The sequence below is a fragment of the Ctenopharyngodon idella genome, chromosome 5, assembly GCF_019924925.1.
Source record: "Ctenopharyngodon idella isolate HZGC_01 chromosome 5, HZGC01, whole genome shotgun sequence".
NCBI lineage: Eukaryota > Metazoa > Chordata > Actinopteri > Cypriniformes > Xenocyprididae > Ctenopharyngodon > Ctenopharyngodon idella.
Genome location: NC_067224.1, coordinates 29,354,452 through 29,374,707, shown reverse-complemented (window position 1 = coordinate 29,374,707; position 20,256 = coordinate 29,354,452). Strand labels below are relative to the sequence as shown.

The window sequence follows — 20,256 nt, the reverse complement described above, 5'->3', positions numbered from 1 at the left end:
CAATGGAAACCTTTTGTGTGCTCTCTTCACAGGCGCATAGTAAAGAGCAGCTCACCCACGTCGAAATGAGCGTAAGTGGTTTGTTGTGTGGGTTTAATTGACCAATCATAATAGGCGTTTCATTATTACAGACCAATCAAATTTTTACAAGCGGCTTTTACGGTAATAAAGCGACCGTGAAACGTAATATTCCGGTCAAATTTCTTTTAGCGCTCGCAGCGAAGACTCGGCCAAAAGACAGCAACTGGTGACCGGGCGAGACAGACTCAACGCTTGGACAGCTGGTCAGCGTAAGCCTCCATACATATCCACCCCTATTTACCTGACCAAGCCGAAATTCAAGCCAGGGAAACGAGCTAAAAAGCTTTTAACAAAGACTATTTTTATGCGGTGTTCTCATAACCTTGTGTACAACATGAAAGGCACGCCATGTTTGATTGCCACCGATTCTGAAAAATCAGACACACATCAAATACAACTCACTTTTAAGTAAAATTCAGTCTGTTTTACAACATTTTGATGAAACGGCTTGCGTTCACATACATTGCTCAAATAGTCATATTTAATTCACCACATTTATAATAAATTCACTGTGAGCAATAAAACATTTCTTTTGCATTTCACGCCAATAGGCCCATTTTACCATCTGCATCAAAGCTTCTGCATGGAGCAGGTTTTCAGACTGTGCTGCTGACCAGTCGTGCTTTGTTCCAGGTAAAAATGTCACACTGTGTAAAAACACCTGTGAGTTCAACCATGAGAATCCACCTGGCCATGAGAAGGCTCCGACCTCAGCACTTCTCGGCCGAAAAGAGCATCTCGGGTCGCTCCTGCATCTTCCACTTTATGCAGCGGTAGATTCCTCTTCCTCTGCTTGACCTTTCTTCTTTTTCCTCTTCTTCTTAGACTTGGATTCTCCTTCTATCCCACTGAAATACTCTGAGCGCATTAGGTTTGACACCCGCTGCTTTGCTGTGAGTTTCTTGGGAGGCCTGAAAAACATTTAAATGAAGAAATACTATCACTCTTAAGTGTATTAAAAAGCCTTTCCTCTAAAAAACAAAAAAGAAACAAACAGCTCATGATAAACAGGAACTGTGTGAATTGCTCACAAAGTTTCAAAAGCATTCTGAAGCACAGAATCTGAGATTTATCCTGTAAAGAGAAGAGGTAGATAGAGTCTGGCTAGCTTGAGTCTGGCTGAACAAATTTCCCACTGTCGTCAATAAAAGGCTCGTAGACAGCAGCGGGGGCCTGATGTAAAACTAGTGACTGTTTATCTAATCAATAACTGTGGAGAATGAAGCGGCGCTTTGCCCCCCTGGGTCTGCTTAAGGATCCAATACACACACACCTACCTCATGGTGACACACGACACACTCTACCCCCAGGGCTTAAAGCGGCTATGAGACAGCAGTTATTGTTCTTTTGGTCCCTGAGCGCTCTACAGGGACCCCTACAGGCGATAAGCAGGATGTATGCAGACATACGCTGTGGTGTATATTATATATATATAGAATGTCACTATATTTACACTTACTGAAAGAAGTGTCATAAATATGATACATGCCTCCGCAGCAGTGATCCATCAGCTAGGTAACAGAGTTAAAATGAGAAACCCATCAAAGTTCTCCTCAGAAACAAAGAACGTATACAGAGGGAGATCGGCAAGCCGAAAAACAAAATGGAGTGAAATAAAACAAGAGCGCCTGGCCACAAAATGAGTACAATGGCATGTCCATAACTAACTCCCTCAAAACTATTCATGGGCAGACTAGAAAAATGGACCAAATATAGCAAAAAGATGATCCTGTGGGACGTCCAGATCGAGACACAGGGTTCCCATTCATTCCCATAGTCATCTTTATGACTAGATAAGAATCTTTATTTCATAGATTTTCTTTTTACTAATTGTAATTTTAGCTGAAAAAAAGCAAATATTTACAATACGTTTGGGGTCAGTAAGATTTTTTTTTTTTTTCAAGGTTGCTTTAAAATTGATCAAAAGTGACTGTAAAAAATAATGTTAGTTTAAGGAGCACAACTGCTTTCATCATTGATAGGAAATATTTCTTGAGCAGCAAATCAGCCTATTAGAATGATTTCTGAAGGATCATGTGACACTGAAGACTGGAGTAATGATGCTGAAAATTCAGATTTGCCAACACAGAAATAAATTACATTTTAAAAGTTATTTAACAGTTATTTTAAATTTGTATAATATTTAACAAAATATTACTTTTTTTTATATCAAATAAATGTAGCCTTGGTAAGCTTAATAGATGCACCATATTATATAAAATATGAGCAAATAAAATATACTGAATTAACTACAGTCAAACCAAAAATTATTCAGACATTTTTGATATATTTTTACTAGTGGGTGCAGGACACTATAGTTCATTTATGTAAGTGAGGATAGCAAGAAGTAAACTGTGACATATTATACCCAAATATCCTTCATACAGTGGACTACCAAGTAAAACTGATAAAAATTTGGAACCAAAAATTATTCAGACACTTTGACCTGACCATGTTTTGCTTAAGTGTTATCTGACATAATTAAGATAAATTTTTTTCTGACAGTTTAACTCTGAGATCTTGTCATATTACCATTTTTTTTAAACTATAGTGAATAAACTGTATTAATGAATGAAATGTTCAAGGTGTCTGAATAAATTTTGGTTTGACTGTATATTAATTATATATATATATATATATATTATTAACATCCTGCAAAAATAAAAAACAGAATTAAACTCTCAGAAGGACTGATGCGTGTGTATTTTTGGTTGCCTGTAATGGCCTCTCTTCTGTGTACCAGAGGTCTTTGTTGTTCAGTCGTGAGTCCATAAGTGTGTGTGTATGTTTATATTGGTGTGATCTGCTCATTAGAGAAATCTTGTCTGGACATGGACAGTGTATACCACAGCCGGCTGTAATGAAGTCTCTCCTGACAGGACGGCTAGACTCGACTGAGACCGTAAGGCACAGCGCAGCACAACACAGCAATGTCACACACACACAATTAGGCTGGGAATGGTAAATGTTAATAGGGCCAAAGCACTGACCAGTTAAGTTGCATCGACATAGTCCAGCATGAATATTCTATATAGAGTGATGGCTGGTAAATATAGATGTCAGCTATGACGGCTGATAAGTTCATTACGGGTGTTGTCTGTTGTCTGGGCAGTGGAGAGAGAGTGTGAGTGCGTTTGGGCTGCTCTGGGGGCAGCTCCTCTGGGACTGACCTATTGTCCCGCTCCATGGGTTTCATTCACAGGTCCTGCTGCAGGTCACCCTGCCAATTACTAGTGGTTAGACACATGCTTCTCCCTATAGTGTCTGAACCAGCATGTGGCACAAGTCAAAACTCAACACTACCATAAAGAAGTGCACATGTACAAATGAAGCCATAAAACAATTTAATAGAAAATTGTGAAATTACGAAATGGATGAAATAAGCAGGGCTTAATAGAGGGACTCCTAATCAAAGCCAAATGACTTTAGTTGACAAATTAGAGAACTGCTTGATAAAGATTTTTTTTTTTTTTAATGTTTTTAACAGTCACTGCTGTTTATTGTGATGACAGGATGTTTATGTTAATAGATTACAACGATTTAAGTTAAACTAGGTAGTTTTTGTAGCTGTTTGAATATAAATTTGTGCCACATATTTGGACCTCATACGTTAAACAATAACCAATAATATTTGTTTTTATAATTTTTAAAATGTTTATAAAATATATATCCCACTGTCTATATACTATAAACTATATTTAAATTTATAAATGTTAAATTATATAAACTGTTTTAGAATACTCAGAATAATTTATACAAAAAAAAACAAAAAAAAACAAACAAACAAAAACAATTTTAACATTCATATATGTAGTTGTATAAAGGAATAAAGGTATTCTAATATTATTATTGATTATTGGGAGTATGTATCCTTATTTGCACATTGTCAATGTCATATGAACAACCAGTCAATAACCTGACTCAAGATAAGTCTCGAGTTTCTATCCATCACAGAAAGAGTTGCCAGTTTTTTTTTAAATTATTATTATTGAACATAGCTGAAAAATGAGTGGTGGTTCAGTGAGGGAGCCAGCTGTGAAATCTGAATGATTCATTGACGCTGACAGAGTGAGTCTGACTTCAAACTCCACGAGTGAGCGAGTTTGCAGGCATTTTGTGAATTTTGAGTGACAAAAATAAGCAGTTCATATGAGTAATTCCTTCATGATTCGGACATTGCAACTTGCACCGTGTTCGTAGCTGTGTAGAGGAAACATTGGTGCACGCTCTAATAAAAATTTTCATGAAATACTTTCCAGACTGACTAGATTTTAAATTACTGATCCACATTTTTATTTTTTGTCACATTTTAAATCATAGCCTAAAGCCCTGAAACGACTTTATCCTAATAGTTTTACATATTGAGAACGTTCACAGCGCCCTTCCGCAACGGAGTAAGTTCTTCTGTAAAGAACGACTATTGGGAGTCTGTTTTCCACTCTGAAACAAAATGACGCTACTCAATTAAATTTAATGTGTCACTAACCTTGAGTTAAGCAACTTTAACATCAGTTTTACCAAACCGAACCTGACACCCCCTTCACAGCACAGAGACAGCACGCAGGGCTTTTGAGCCTTTATCTCAAAGGCACATTGAAGAACAGAAGGTGGGATGAAAGAGAGGGAAATAAAATACAGCAGAATACATCGACAATAACAGAAATTTTCACATGACAATTCTGGTCTGACAAGAGAACTGTGATCATTGCATGCGTGGGTCAGCTATGAAACATGCTAAAAGCCTGAAGGAGAGGCCTGTATGTGAATATTCTTTATATAAACGTTCACAAATGCACAAGGATACAGATAATGCTCCTCGCTATGTGACAGTAATGACGTTCAGGACGGTGTTTGGCTCTGGCTCAGTTTAATTAAGTGTCCTGCAGAGAATCTGACCACATACGGATGCACAAAAGGCGGCCTACACCGACACATACACGCTCAAGGGCTAGTCTGGACAAGGCCTTTGCTAACCAGACCACGCGCTTGCAGCACCACATTCAATCCTATGGGAAATGACCACTAATAACCTTGCAGTGTCAAGCACTGGCCAAACCTCATTTTTAGTGCCTAACAACCATACTGTGATGTACTGGCCATATCATCAGGACAAAATCAATCATCACCTGCCATTACAAATTACACCTACTTACACCAAAGACTGCTATAAGATTAAGTAAATCAGACCCGAATATAGTATGCATCGAAAGCAACAAAAACAGCTCTTTATAAAGGATGTCATATTCAATATGTTTTGGGAATAACGCTGCTAGTGCATCATAGCAAAAAGGAAGTCGAGGGAAAACGAGAGGGGTGACTGTATCAAAGGTGAAAGGTAAAACAAACTGCTGGTAAAGGCAGGACTTGACTAGTCCTCTTTGACCCCAAAGAGCTCTGCTACAGCAAAAGACTTGCAGCTGCCAAGAGTGTGTGTGAGCTGTGGGCTTTTCTCCAGCGCAGCCATGCTGGCAATTTTCAGAGCAGCCTTTACAGGACACTTACAGTAAAACATCGTCTTACAAAATGGCTCGAAGGCATTTCTCTTCTCTTTTCTTTAAGAAGTGACACTAGATAAGTGGTTGAATGTTATAGGCAAAAAGGATATTGGTGGTTTCACATTGACTGTATTTTGCCAAAAGTGCTAGTACTTTGGTGCCTAGTCGATACTAAAATAAAAAAATTAAACTATTCCCATTCACTCTACAGCATACGTAGTACTAAGTCTACAGAGTACAGACAGAATTCAGTTTTGCAGTGGTTGTTTTGAATGCTTATTTCGATTTGATATCAAGCATTTGTTTCTTTGTTGTTTTTTCATTTAAATGGACATTACTTGGGGAAAAGTTTACCTAATACTTGAAGACAACATGCCATTGCTTTAATTAAATGTTGTTAGTACTTAATAGTACAATTTGTTAATATTTACAACTGATATTGAGAATCACACCTATTGGTTTTGAATAGCTTTCATGAAATTTAGTTTTCATGACAGCCATAAGTTAAATGAGCAGTATTCTAAATTATATATTTAATTTTGAACTTTTAGCTTAATCTGGAATACACTAATAGTCAAAAGTTTGGGGTCAGTAAGATTTTTTTTTTTTTTTTTAAGAAATCTTTTGTAACACTGAATGTGTCTTTACTGTAATGTTTGATCAATTTAATGAATCCTTGGTGAAAGTATTAATTTTTATACATTTTTATAAAAGTATATATTTTTGTACGGACCCCAAACTTTTGATCTGTAGTATACATGACATTTGAGTTAAACAGAACACCTCCCTTTAATTTATAATCTATGTAAATTTATAAGTGAAATAAAACATTGAAAAAGCAAAATTACTGTTCAAAGGAGCTCACAAATATGAAATATTTGCCATCAAGGAAAATGTACCATCAAACAGTACACGGCTAAATTTATCTAAAAGAAGAACTAGATCATACTATCGATCACCGCTAACTGTTTGACAGATTCATAAATTACTGTCCAATTTCTGAAAACTTGCAGTACCTCTTGGCTTTGTCTTTGCCCTTCTTGGAATCTTTGCTGTGGGCAGGATTAGTGGTTATGGAGCTGCCCAGGCCCTGGGGTGCGTCCCTCAGGCCAAAGCTCTTAGCAGCGTGGCCCAGGTGCAGGTTGCGGATGTGGAAGATGTGTTTCAGACTGGAGGGGTACGTGGTGTATGCTCTCAGGAAAGACTGCAGTGCTACAGGACCCAAATAAAAAAAAAAAAAAAAAAGAGCATTTAGAGTGCAGGTAGTAGACATTTCCAAGCACTTAAAGGGTTTCACTGGCAATCAAGGACTCGTTTTAGCCCCATTTTAGGCCGTTTACACCTGGTATTAAGATGCGTTTGGTCAATCAGATCACAAGTGGATGATGCTAAATACAGGTGTAAACGGAGTCTAAAACTTTTTGAGCTTGTCCACTTTCGACCACTTCCAGAGGTAGTCGAAAACACATTCGACTAGACTGCTTTCATAGTGTAGACGCTCATGTGGTCGAATGCGGAAACAAAAGACCGCCTACTCTCCGCCCACTAACCTAATTCGTAAACATTACGGGAAGAGCGCTAACCAGACTCGATTTAAACTTTGTCGGCTGAAGACCCAAGTTTGGTTTGAAGATGAAAAACATACCAAGCACAATGTTCTCTCACTATTCCCGATTTCTAACACACACTCACTGCGTTCGGCGTGGTCTTGCGGCTGTCAGAGTAGAAACGAAATCTGCTGCTCTCCACGTGTTTTTCTGTCGTCTCCAGTCGCGTTCATATGTAATTTGCATGAGCTTATTTCGTCCATTAGATCAAAAGACCTGAAAAAGCCCATACATTTACCCACCCATAGTCCCTTCCCTCGAAAAAAATCAGGACATAAGTGATTAAAAGTGGACAGAAGACAAATTAAAACACCAGGAGTAAACAGGAATGTATCTCCCTCATCTACTTGTGATCCAATCGACCAAAACGCACCTTAATATCAGATGTAAACAGGGCCTTAATGTTAATTATTCACCTTAATTTTAATTATTAATTACTTTATTATTTTTTTTACTTTGTTTATAAATAATTTTTTTTTTTACATTTAATATTTTATTGTTGTATTATATTTAAAATATTTAATTGTTTATATGATTAAATACAAATACAAATCTCAATCACAATATCAAGGAAAATGATTAATTAATAATTATGATTTAGAGGTTAAATCGTTGTCAAAAATGTTCAAATATCTATATTTACATATTCAACTAAATTTCTTCTAGGTAATGAAATGCTGGGCTGCAAAGTTGTAGAACAAAATATCAGTTTAACACAGCAACCCTGCATGAAAATTAGTTTTTCATCTTACCGCTCTTCGCTGTTTGCAGAGACTCCTTATTGGCATGAACATAATTCTCAAAGTCAGTCTGTAAAACGGTGGCTCTCTCTCGCACCTCCTGCTCAAAAGCAGCGGCTGATCTCTGTGCAGTCATGTGCAAAGAGGCACACATCAAAGATAAACAACAGAAATCAGTGAAAAATCACATTTTATTATATTAAAAGCAAAAAAAAACCAAAAAACAAGAGCAGCACATTAATGTTATTGGTTATACACACTAATGACATCACCCCTCCCCATCAATGACCTTTGACCCTCAAATGAGGCTGCTAACAAGGGGGGTGGCATGGGTGAGGATTACAACCAGCTGATTGGTGCTGGGAGGGAAAAGGACATTAAATCAGGATTAGGACTGACTGAGCGCTGGCAGAAACATTCACTCATTGTTGTCAGACGGCTCTCATTGTCAATGGGGGGGGGGAGATAAAGAGAAAGCCATTCTTCTCCCACAGCTGTTCGCTAGACATGCATTTTCAGCTATATGTGATCTTTAACCAAGTTAGGAAAGTTATAATAGTTTTGCAGTCAAATAAGTCAACATTAACTCTTTGGGTCAGGATCCCTGTTTTTTTAAGGTTTAGATGTCAGAAGTTACCTTACTGTCCCATTTCCCTCTGCCTTTGAAGCGCTCGACCTTCATCAAAGTGGCCAAGATGTCCACCATCTTCATCTCGGACAAACTAAGGGAGAGAGAAGCCAAAAGGTGTAGACGGATATTATAAATGAAAACATTATCAATGGGAAAAAATTGCACCAACATATTCCAGACTGTGAGATTCCTAGTTTAGATAGTTTAGCTCAACATATCGAGCTTTGCTAAAGCTACTAAACTCCTTCCGATCATCCTTTAGTACTGTAAACTGTAATGTGAGCCAAATATCATAGTGCTTGTGCCAGCAGAACAGATTCATTCTGCTCTCATGCAGAGAGACTGAGAGTGTGTTTTCTCTTCACACTGGCTTCCAGTGCCGAGATCAGCACAGAGTCATCAGTCCAGCTCTTGACTGTTATATTGTAGGCTTTGGAACAGAGACAAGACCTGTTTGACCATCTTTAATCACAATGTCAGGGACTGGACTTCATCCACACATCAGACAGGACCTGCCCCACAGTCCCCTACTGCTGTGTCGAAGTTCATCGAAATGATCAGTAAATCTGATATAGATGAGATGCCAGTCAGCACACCTGATGTTGTGATTGGCCAGCACATCCACAAAAGCCGTCTCAGAGGGGGTGAGGAAGAGCAGGCTGCTGCCCTGAGCGCCAATTCGTGCTGTGCGGCCCACGCGATGAACATACTCCGCGGCGGAAACAGGAGGGTTGTACTGCAACAAAAAGATGATATTCATTTAAAAAAAAAAAAAAAAAAAGAACTGGAAATTTGAATGAAGTTTAATTATAGTAACAAAAATTGGCTAAATTGTTTGTTGCACACTGGCGATTATGCAAATGATGAGATTTTACACATGAAGAAATCTAACCTGTATAATCCACGTAACCTGAGGTAGATCCAATCCACGTGCAGCCACATCCTAGAGGGAAAATAAACAACAAAAAAAGAATATATTTATTAGGGTCAAAGACAAAAAAGGGTTTAAGCATCAAAACAATAAGTGTAATACAGCTTTGAATTGTTGTTGTTTTTCAATACATCAGAATGGGTCCTGTTTTATTTGTTTGTTTTTTATCTGAGCAAAAATTAAATATCATACATGTTTACCATGATTTACAGAAGACACCCATTAAAATGTCACTTAGTCTAACAATCTTTTAAGGGATATTTACAAGGGCCATATTAAAGACAAATTACTTTTACCCCAAATGCTATTTACTTGTAATTTTACATTTTTAAACTTTTAAACTTTCGCTTCTTCCGGTCAAGCGTATGTGGGGTAACGCAGCTCTGTTTTATCTTATTAGATACATTTGTGTGTTGAAAATTGTTATAACGTTACTCTGTGTATTTGCTCAGTGGCTGCTATAAGACACTTGTTGCACAATGCAGTAAGCTAGATCGATATTAGAATATCATATTAATATAATCAAGAAAACGAGATTCAAACAATAAGACTAAACGCGATGAGCTATATAACAACGATTAGTTTTCTGTCTAAAAATGTATCCAAACAGATGTTCCCTTTCTAATGAAACATAATATATTAAAGCATTTTTGGTGTTTCCATGGTTTTTACAAAATAAAACCAGAAATTGAGGGTAATGCAGGTATGATGTCATTGATAGGCAACGCATGGACACGGTCCGTGTCCTGGTTAAAATTGCTTATTTCTCCAGATTTAAACATTCTTGGAAACATCTGGGATAATCTAAGTACACAAGTCAACAAAATATATAACAATGTGTTTTTTGGATATTTTAATCCAAAAATCTTACATATTGTGCCTTTAACAAATCTATATATTATAACATCAATTAAATTTGGAATTGCAGATGTCACAAAGAAAGAAGGACAGTGGGATGTGTGAAGGGGATAATGCACACACCTGGTTGGGAATCACTGCTTTAGACTACAGTCAATGTTGGTTACCATACAAATGGCATGAAACTGAATAACTTACTGTACACAGTAGAATTCCAGTTTTACACTGAGAAAACTCCTGGAACACCTCAGTGCGCTCCTGCAGGAAAAAAAAAAAAAAAAAAAAAAAAAAAAAAAAAGTGTATAAAAGAGAAGCACTTGAGCTTAATTTGTTGTATGAGACATTATCACACCAAAAGAAGTATCTGCACTTATATCAGAACAAAAGATGAGGTGGAAACACAGATAAGAGCCCATCTTAAGATGGGATGTCCGACAGATCCTCTCTCTTTTTCTGCATGGAGCACAATCTGTTGTGTGCTGGAACAGCTGCCCATCTCCTGCAGTTCATCTCATCGGAGGAGACGTCCAGAGCTCAGCCTGTGCTGTCCCATTACCAAACCCATCCATAACACTACAGGCCAGCACCACACCCAAACCTGCTCTCCTATACATCTGACCAAGAGACTCCCGAGTCCCCTGCCCTACCAGTACCATATGGGCGACCCACGGCTGCTCCATTTGTGTGGGGGTGAGGGTGCAGGCTGGACAGTGGCAGGATGCAGTTCCCCTGACACTGCCACAGGGCACCGACTGCTGCTGTTGCCTGAATGCCAGCTGGCCGAGAGCCGGCAGACCCCACCGTTCATCCAGACCATGATGGTCTAACCCAGTGTCATATGCTGCTAGTGCTTCTAGAGGCTTTTAAGAGACATGGCCATTTTAGCTCAAAAAAAAAAAAGTACAAGTAAAATCTGAATCTTCATTTGCTAACTGAATAACAAAAGTGAGGCTATATACCGTTCAAGCATGATGGATGCATAGACATAATAGCCTTCGATGTATATAAATGCAAATTACTTTGTCAATGCTTTTCCAGAATTTCCAAGACTCTTCCAGTTGTTCATGATTCATGGATAATGACTTTTAAAAATATTCTTACAGCGATTGTACTCACAAAAAGCAATTTCTACCCAATAAAATATTTCAGAGCTTTGCATAACTAGAAACATGTAAATTCATTATAGAAATGTACATTAATTTAAGATTTTATTACTTTGCAGGCCTGAATATCACACTTTTAAAATTCACTGATATTTTCAAGGGTTTCATGACCGTGGGGACCCTGATATATTCACAGAAAGCTAAAAATACTTTCTACTGATATACATTAAAGAGAATATCATGAAAAATAGGATCTACACTACCGTTCAAAACTTCTATTTCAAATAAATGCTGTTCTTTTAAACTTTCTATTCATCAAAGAATCCTGATAAAAATGTAGGTTTCCACAAAAATATTAAGCAGCACAACTGTTTTCAGCATTATTAATAAGAGGAAGAAATGTTTCTTGAGCAGCAAATCAGCATATTTTAATGATTTTTAAGGATCATGTGACACTGAAGACTGGAGTAATGATGCTGAAAATTCAGCTTTGCCATCACAGGAATACATTTTAAAATATATTTAAATATTTTATATTTTAAATTGTAATTTTTATTTTAATATTTTTTTTACACTAAAAAAAAAACTGGATGACCAGTAATTTCCTACTACTAAATTCAGAAAAAACAGATTCTAATTATTGGACCAAAAACCTCTGCATGCAATAACCTAGAATACTGTTTAACACTTGATGGCTGCTCTGTTAAGTCTTTGTCGTCAGTTAGGAACCTGGGTGTGCTCTTTGATACAAATCTTTCATTTGAAAGCCATATTTCTAGCATTTGTAAAACCGCATTCTTCCATCTTAAAAATATATCTAAACTATGACATATGATCTCAATGACAAATGCAGAACAGTTAGTTCATGCGTTCATGACCTCAAGGCTAGATTACTGTAACGCTCTACTGGGTGGTTGCCCTGCTCGCTTGATAAACAAACTCCAGCTGGTCCAAAACGCAGAAGCTAGAGTTCTTACTAGAACCAGGAAGTATGACCATATTAGCCCGGTTCTGTCAACACTGCATTGGCTCCCTATCAAACATCGTATAGATTTTAAAATCTTGCTAATCACTTACAAAGCACTAAATGGTTTAGCTCCTTCACATCTATTGCGATCTCAGAATTCAGGCTAGTCGATAATACCTAGAATATCAAAATCAACCGCAGGCGGTAGATCCTTTTCCTATTTGGCCCCCCTAGTTGGGGACACTTGATTTTCAGCAATGTTTTGGGCCTGCATCGACACCCTTGTATGCGAACTGAACTGAGCTGAGCTGGATGAGGACATCACTGTTTACTCCAGTGCTGATATAGATAAATTAACGAAATTAATAACTAGTGATTCTTACAACGGAATGAATCAATACTGAATTTACTTAAGCTGGAAATGACACCATTTTCTTTAAGAGCTGCCGTGCAGCCAAAATTATATACCAGTTATCACTGTAAAGCTGCTTTGACACAATCTGCATTGTAAAAAGCGCTATATAAATAAAGGTGACTTGACTTGACTATTTTAAACTGCAATAATATTTCACAATATTACTGTTTTTACTGTATTTTACTAGTTTTCACATCACAAAATAATAGTGAAGTTATTTACTATAAAATAACTCAAATGGAAAAATAGTAATTATGTAGTGACCAAAAATACATTAAATCAAAACCAATTTAAATGTGTTCAGAGGTGTTAATCATTTCACATACAAAGCGGTTGGTCAGTTATAACCAATTATTTATATACACCAAGTCAACTGTCAAAGACACAGCAACAAAAAACAACAGTTTCACTGAAAGTGTCCTATTAGGGTGTTGTTGGGGGGGGCACATAAGGTCTCACCTCTTGCCTCATGTTGCCATGGAGCCTGTAGAAGTTGAGGTATGAGGTACTTTTGGTTGATGTGGTGTTGGGATTCTCACAGAGGACTGCAGTGAAGAGAGTGAGCAGGAACTCTACAGCCTCACAGCTGGATATGAAAATGATCAGCTTCTGCCGCTGCTCAAACTATGTACAAAAACACAGCAACACACTTAAGTCCAGTGACAGCAAGGTATGCATCTCTACTGTGCATGTGACATGAGCAAATTACTTTCTTGGTTACAGTAAGCTTCAGCAGTAATAACATAGTTGGTTATCAGTTAAAATAGAAAATAAAAAGACGTTTTGGTAATTACACATACACTACTATTCAAATGTTTGGGGTCAGTAAGATTTTTTTTAATAAGAAATTAATACTTTCATTCAGCAAGGATGCACAACAAGGATGCACTACAAGTGACAGTAAAGACATTTATAATGTTACAAAAGATTTATTTCAGATAAAACCTGTTCTTTTGAACTTTCTATTCATCAAAGAATCCTGAGAAAAGTTTCCAAAAAATATTAAGCAATATCAATATTTATAATAATAATAAGAAATGTTTCTTGAGCATCAAATCAGCATATTAGAATGATTTCTAAAGGATCATGTGACTGGAGTAATGACTTTCTAAACAAAAAGAAAAAAAGCAGTTAATATTATTCAAGATGTTTTATATTTACATATCATGTAGTGTATATTAGAAAGAAAAATTTCTATACATTATGGGTTCATTTAAAACAGTTCCAGCTTTCCTCTTCACAACTTTGGCAGATTATAAAACGTTTGAATGATTCACATTACACAAACTGAAATGACATGAGGTGATCTACAGCATAACACACAATAACACTGAGTGTTAATAACTGGGTTTTAACATATGGTGTGCTCTACCTTGCATTTGGCCAGAATAAAGGCAGCCAAACAGACCAGGTGGAGTTTGCTGGGCACCACCACCACATGCTGCTGTAGTCTCTCAGGAACTGCATAGCTGTCTGACAGAGCCTGAGGGGCCGCCTGGGGACACGCTTCAACTGTCTCCCCACTCCCCTCTGACACATGGATACTCACAGGCTCCTTCATACTGATACTGGCTAATCGGGACAGTCCTGGAAACGCAGAGAACAGGATCAACGCATATATGTAGATTGTCACCAAAAATGTTTTTGTGATCGAAAATATTGTAAAAGTAAGTCGTTTTTTGTGACGTAGTGCTGCTTAAAACTGAAGGGTGCTATAAGAAGCTCAAAAACTTTCAAGTTTTCAGCCTGTTTTCTCACGTCAAGCAGAGGCAGACTGGACCTGAGAGACAACAATAACTGTCAGCTCATCCCAGTCTGCTTCCACTAGAATAAAGTAAGTACGGTACCTCCCACAGTCTAAAGTGAGCACTTTACAGCCAGACACGCTTTCTCCTTGTGTGACAGTGGTAGTGAGCAGACACTGAGCTTACCCTCGGTGAGTGTGGCTGAAAGCAGCACATTCTGTCTTGCAAGTCCAGGGGCGTTCAGAGCATTTAAAATCACAGTCAGATCTTTCTCAAAGCCCAAATCCAGAATCCTTCAATAGAGAACACATATAATGGTAAAATCCACGATACTGATACACCTGCGAACAAGGCTGCGAGAACTAATCCATAAAATTAGTGATGCACCAAAATGAAAATACTGGGCTGAAACCGAAAATTCTGGATGCACTTGGCCAAAAACCGAAACTGCCTTTTAAAATGTATTTATTATTTTACATTTTTAAAATGAGCTTTTAATGAAATTCAATCATTTTAAATGATACTAAATTTAAAAAATACCAATAATAAAAGCCAATAAAATAAAATAACCACACTTTTATTGAAAGTAACACACTAAAATTGGACACAAAAAACATTAATATTAAATATCAATATATCATTCTTTATTCAGTTCTATGCAGAAGAATCAGATTTTTTTTTTTTTACCAATTATCCAAATAATGTATAGTCCTACAAAGCTATTATTATCAGAGCATGTGAGCAGAGCGTAGCGGATCAGTGAACGAGAAGGTAGCGTCATTATACCAGCGTTGCCCAGCATAGCTATACCACACCATGTTACAGGACAGTGGGGTTATTGCAAACAGAAACAAGTATACTTCTACATAGAAATTTTATGTTGGCGTATTATTTGAGCGAACTTTGCTTTTCCAATGGGCATGAGCGGTACATGAGTGAAGCGTTCGCGTGGGCTGTGAGCAACTGAGCAGAGCATAGAGTGGAATATCGAGTGGACCGTTTTGGCTTATATTTTCAGCTGTTTTTTTCTTAATACAAAGATGTCATTTTCGCCGATAATTTTCAGCGGCCGAAATTTCGGTGCATCCCTAGACAAAATATAAAATAATCAACATCCTCAACTGCACAGAAAACCTCCATGAAATACTCTACTTTTGTTTTTACTCTAAAGTAGTAAAGAACATTTTGATGATAAAGAGTATTATTAGAATAGTAGTATAATATCCATTCCAAATAATAAAATATCAATAAAAAAAAAATCAGCTAACGTAAACCACATATTGTCATTCTCAGTTCAAATCAGCAAACACACTGACCTGTCGGCTTCATCCAGAATGAGCCAGCGCACAGCACTGAAAGCTATACTTAGAGTGTTCTTGATGTGGTCCACCAGTCGGCCTGGGGTCGAGATCAGAACATTAATGCCCTTCCTCAGTCTGAAGTCAAGACAAAGACAGACAAGCACAGACTGAAGTGATATTGCAGAATGAAATATACACTGCAGTTCAAAAGTTTGGTAAGGTCGGTAAGACTTTAACAGAAATGGCCATTGCGCCAGTCCAGTCTTCAGTCACAAGACCCTTCAGAAATCATTCTAAGATCCTCATTTGCTGCTCAGGAAACATTTCTTATTATCAATGTTGAAAACAGTTGTGCTGCTTAATATTTTTGTAGAAATGGACACATTTATTTTCAGGATTTATTTTATGAATACAAAGTTTAAAAGAACAGCATTTATTATAAATAGAAATATTTTGTAACATTATAAATGTCTTTACTGTCACTTTTGATTAATTCAATGCATCTTTGTCAAATAAAAGTATTAATTTCTTTTTTTTTAAAAATCATACTAACTTTTAAACGGTAGTGTATTTGCAGCAAAGTTGAAATCTATTCGAAATGCATTCATAATAATGATACAATAATTTTACATTTGAATAAATCAACAGAAATCTACTTCAGAACTCTTGCAGAGGATGTATTGTGTGTGTGTGTGTGTGTGTGTGAGTGTGTATGTGTGTGTTGTTAACCTGGCTTTTTCTGCTTTCCTTTTTTCTCCTCCCATCAGAACTCCTGGCACAATCCAGGTGAAAGGCTAAAAGGAATAAATACATTGAATGAAGAATGAATATTTAGTGACTCAATTACGTAAATATAGCATATTAATATAGCAAAAATGAAAATTCTCACTTTTAGAAGCTTCTGAAACATCTGAAAGCTCTGCAGGGCAAGCTGAGGGACAACCAGAGATAAATTCATGTTGGAAGGAAATAAAAAGGGTATATACAAAAGGAATTATATATGTTCATCCACAAGATAAATCAGAAAATGTTTATGGTTTTGTATTCATTAATACAATACCTCTCTGGTTGGAACAATCACAATAGCTAAAGGCCCATCAGATCTCTGAAAAAATACATTAAGCTTAATTTATAATATCAAAAGTTGTTGTACATGACCAGAAATACACTATTAATGGTGTATTAGCTATTTTATATGATAAAGTGTTCAATCTGATTCAAAACTAATTTTGCCAAATTATTGTGTAAATTGTGTATCTCATTTATAAATGTAGACATTTCTAACTTTCATGTATTTCTTGTATTGTAAGTTATGCTGTTTAATGTACAATGTTGAATGTCTGACTGCCAACGACCCCAATTTCTCCACACAGGATCAATAAATGACATCCATTTCAAAATAAACAAATGTACTACTTTTAGCCAACTGTAACTGAGTAAAACATAATACAAGAATGATTATGCGATCAAAGAGTAAAGTCCTGATGTTGAGTGTGTTGTTTTAGACATTCAGGTTGACTTGCCTTCACTTTAGGTTGCATCGCTTGTAAGAACTGAACCACTGGAATTCCATACGCCAATGTTTTTCCTGTACAATGGATATGAATAATCACATCTTAACATTATTTACTGTTTTCCATTTTATTCTTCTTTCTCTGGATCATTTAACTTAAACACTTTTGGGATTGCTATTTTTTACAGCTAAATGAAATAACATAATTGTCAAGTAGTGCATATGGGATTGTTGTAAACTACATAAATCAAGAACTGAACATTCAATACAATAAATTGATGACATTCTTGGTGTATTTTATTACATTTTATTTAGTCATTTTAATTTAAAAAATAAAACTGGACATGAAAGACGCTAGAAATCCCACCTGATCCAGTCTGTGAGCGCACTACTGCATCTTTACCAGACATCAGCACTGGTATGGTCTGTTTCTGGACACTGAAAACATGAGAAAATGATAAAAACGAAGAGAGACAGAGGAGGAGGACAATACAACGATAAGATGAAGCTACAGTACCTTGTCATACTGGTCACGTTCAACACCTTGTGGAGCGTTGCCACCTGTGAAATTGTTTAGATGAGAAGAGAAAGGTATAAGACTAAAGATAGGAGAGTTGAAAGATTTGTTAAAGGGTTAGTTCACCCAAAAATGAAAATTCTGTCATTAATTACTCACCCTCATGTCGTTCCAAACCCGTAAGACTTCCGTTCATCTCTGGAACGCAAATGAAGATCTTTTTGATGAAATCTGAGAGCTTTCTGTCCCTTCATAGACAGCTACGCAACTTTTCAGCCTTGAAACTTTGACGATTTAAAAAAGTTCATAAAGAGATCGTAAAACTAATCCATATGAATTAAGCGTTTTAGTCCACATTTTCTGAAGAGGCACTATCGCTTTATATGATGAACAGAATGTAGGCTTTTATTCACATGTGCGAGAACCAATGAGATTCATTCTTGTGTGTTGAGCAGCACGTTTGAGCTTCTGGAAGAGGTTTATTCTCACACGTCAGGCAGGTTTGGTTGAGCTTCTATTTATGTTCGCTGAACAATGTGTATATGTGAATAAAAGCCTAAATTAAATCTGTTCATCATAAAAAGCGATTGAGTCTCTTCAGAAAATTTGGACAAAACCGCTCAATTAATTTCATATGGATTAGTTTTACGATCTCTTTATGAACTTTTTGAAGCATCAATGTTTCAATTGCGTAGCTGTCAATGAAGGGACAGAAAGCTCTCAGATTTCATCAAAAAGATTTTCATTTGCATTCCGAAGATGAACGAAAGTCTTACGGGTGTGGAATGACATGGGGGTGAGCAATTAATGACAGAATTTTCATTTTTGGGTGAACTAACTCTTTAAGAGATCTTGAGATTTGTTCTTACCAGATGAGGATGTAGACTTAGTTCTTCAAATGTGTTGCTGGTAAAGACTTTCTCCTTTACCTGATTTACAGTAGGACTGGGAGGGGAAATAAGACAAATAAATTGCATGGAAAGGTCAATTTTGAGAAAGATCCGAGTCCATTCACACAAGCTCAAATGTGTTGCATCTACCTGAGGACATCAGGGATCTCTGGGTTGTTTCTGAAGAGAGACGATGTCTTGATAAATGGTCTGCCATAGTCTCCATGCTCTTTGGGAGCTTTCTTTGGAAATGTTTTCACCTTTGATGGCGACTTTGCTGCAAAGATTTCTCTCTGGTCTCTGTTCTCCTCTGTGTCTCTATTATTACTCCTCTGAGAGGGGCTTTTGGGGGTTTGCAGCTTTTGCTTATGTGTGTGCTGTTGACCAGTTTGATAAATCTTCCTCTGTTTGGAGGCGCTGCTCTCTTGGGGCTCAAAGACAGCCTTCCTCTTTGATTCTTGCTTTTTCTGTAACATCAACACAGACAGTACAGCGCTTCACAATCAGGCTGAAAGCAACTTGTGTAAAGAGCAGAGTACATCAGGGTGTAATGAAAATGGCAACAGAAGATGCAGAACTGACTCACCTGTTTCCATTTCTCTGCTGACGACTGAGGTCTTCGGTCTGTCTTTCTGTCAAACGTTCCGGCAGCTGAAGAGGTGTTGAGCATTAGCATGTCCTCAGCCATGTCAGTAAGCAGGAGGCTTTTTAAAACATGTGGTGTAGTAACGTTAGTTAAATAACTACACTAAACTCTCGCAGATACTACTTACAAAATGCTAAATGGCGTATTATGCTTCGTTTGAATAGCAGAAATGTCAGTTTCAAGCTAAATGCGAGTGACGTTAACTTGTAAACAGTAACACAGAACATAAACAACTGTACATCTACAGAGTGGAAGTTTCACACGTGTTTTCCCCCATTCACTATAACGTGAGACTTCCGGGTAAATGACGTTACCAAAATAAAAGTCCCGCTGCACTACGCAGGTTTAAAGCAATTGTTTTCAATTTTTTTTCACTTGAAGGCACGCCGTTGTCCATCACAATATTTAATGCCTCTCATATATGATAATAACATTTCGTCCGGTATATTCTGCTTTAATTATGCCAAAGCTGCTTGTTTTCAAACTTTTTGTTAATAGAATTTTTTTGTTAATTGTTAATTTTTTGTTAAATTAATTAACCACAAGAGCGGTTTTCTTTACAATTTATTTACACTTTATTATAAATATGCGGTTTACACGTTGTGTATCTTTAGCATTTTAATAAAGTTATATTATTTTAATATAACTTAATTTAAATAATATTTAAGTCATCCTGCAGCCCCCTTAGAAGTTTGCTGAGGACTCCTGGTTGAGAACCACTGTTTAAAATATTATAAGATACACCTCCTATTTTAAACTTCAACCATAATTATGCTTCCTATTAAAATCCTCGTATTGTTTTCTCTTTTTTCTGCT

At 36.8% G+C, this 20,256-nt stretch overlaps 1 protein-coding gene across 1 annotated transcript; it reads right to left on the bottom strand.

Annotated features, from left to right (window-relative positions):
* Positions 1-468: 468 nt before the first annotated feature.
* ddx31 (DEAD (Asp-Glu-Ala-Asp) box polypeptide 31) lies at positions 469-19,741 on the bottom strand. Its single transcript, XM_051894862.1, has 20 exons — positions 19,381-19,741; positions 18,945-19,261; positions 18,774-18,849; positions 17,905-17,948; positions 17,755-17,825; positions 17,398-17,462; positions 16,935-16,979; positions 16,764-16,805; positions 16,604-16,668; positions 15,890-16,009; positions 14,760-14,866; positions 14,201-14,415; positions 13,288-13,452; positions 10,542-10,601; positions 9,447-9,497; positions 9,151-9,290; positions 8,561-8,645; positions 7,936-8,047; positions 6,593-6,788; positions 469-992 (listed from the first exon to the last, which is right to left on the bottom strand). Exons 1-20 carry the CDS (start codon positions 19,480-19,482, stop codon positions 845-847), a joined length of 2,226 nt encoding a protein of 741 aa, XP_051750822.1. The 5' UTR covers positions 19,483-19,741; the 3' UTR covers positions 469-844.
* Positions 19,742-20,256: the final 515 nt, after the last annotated feature.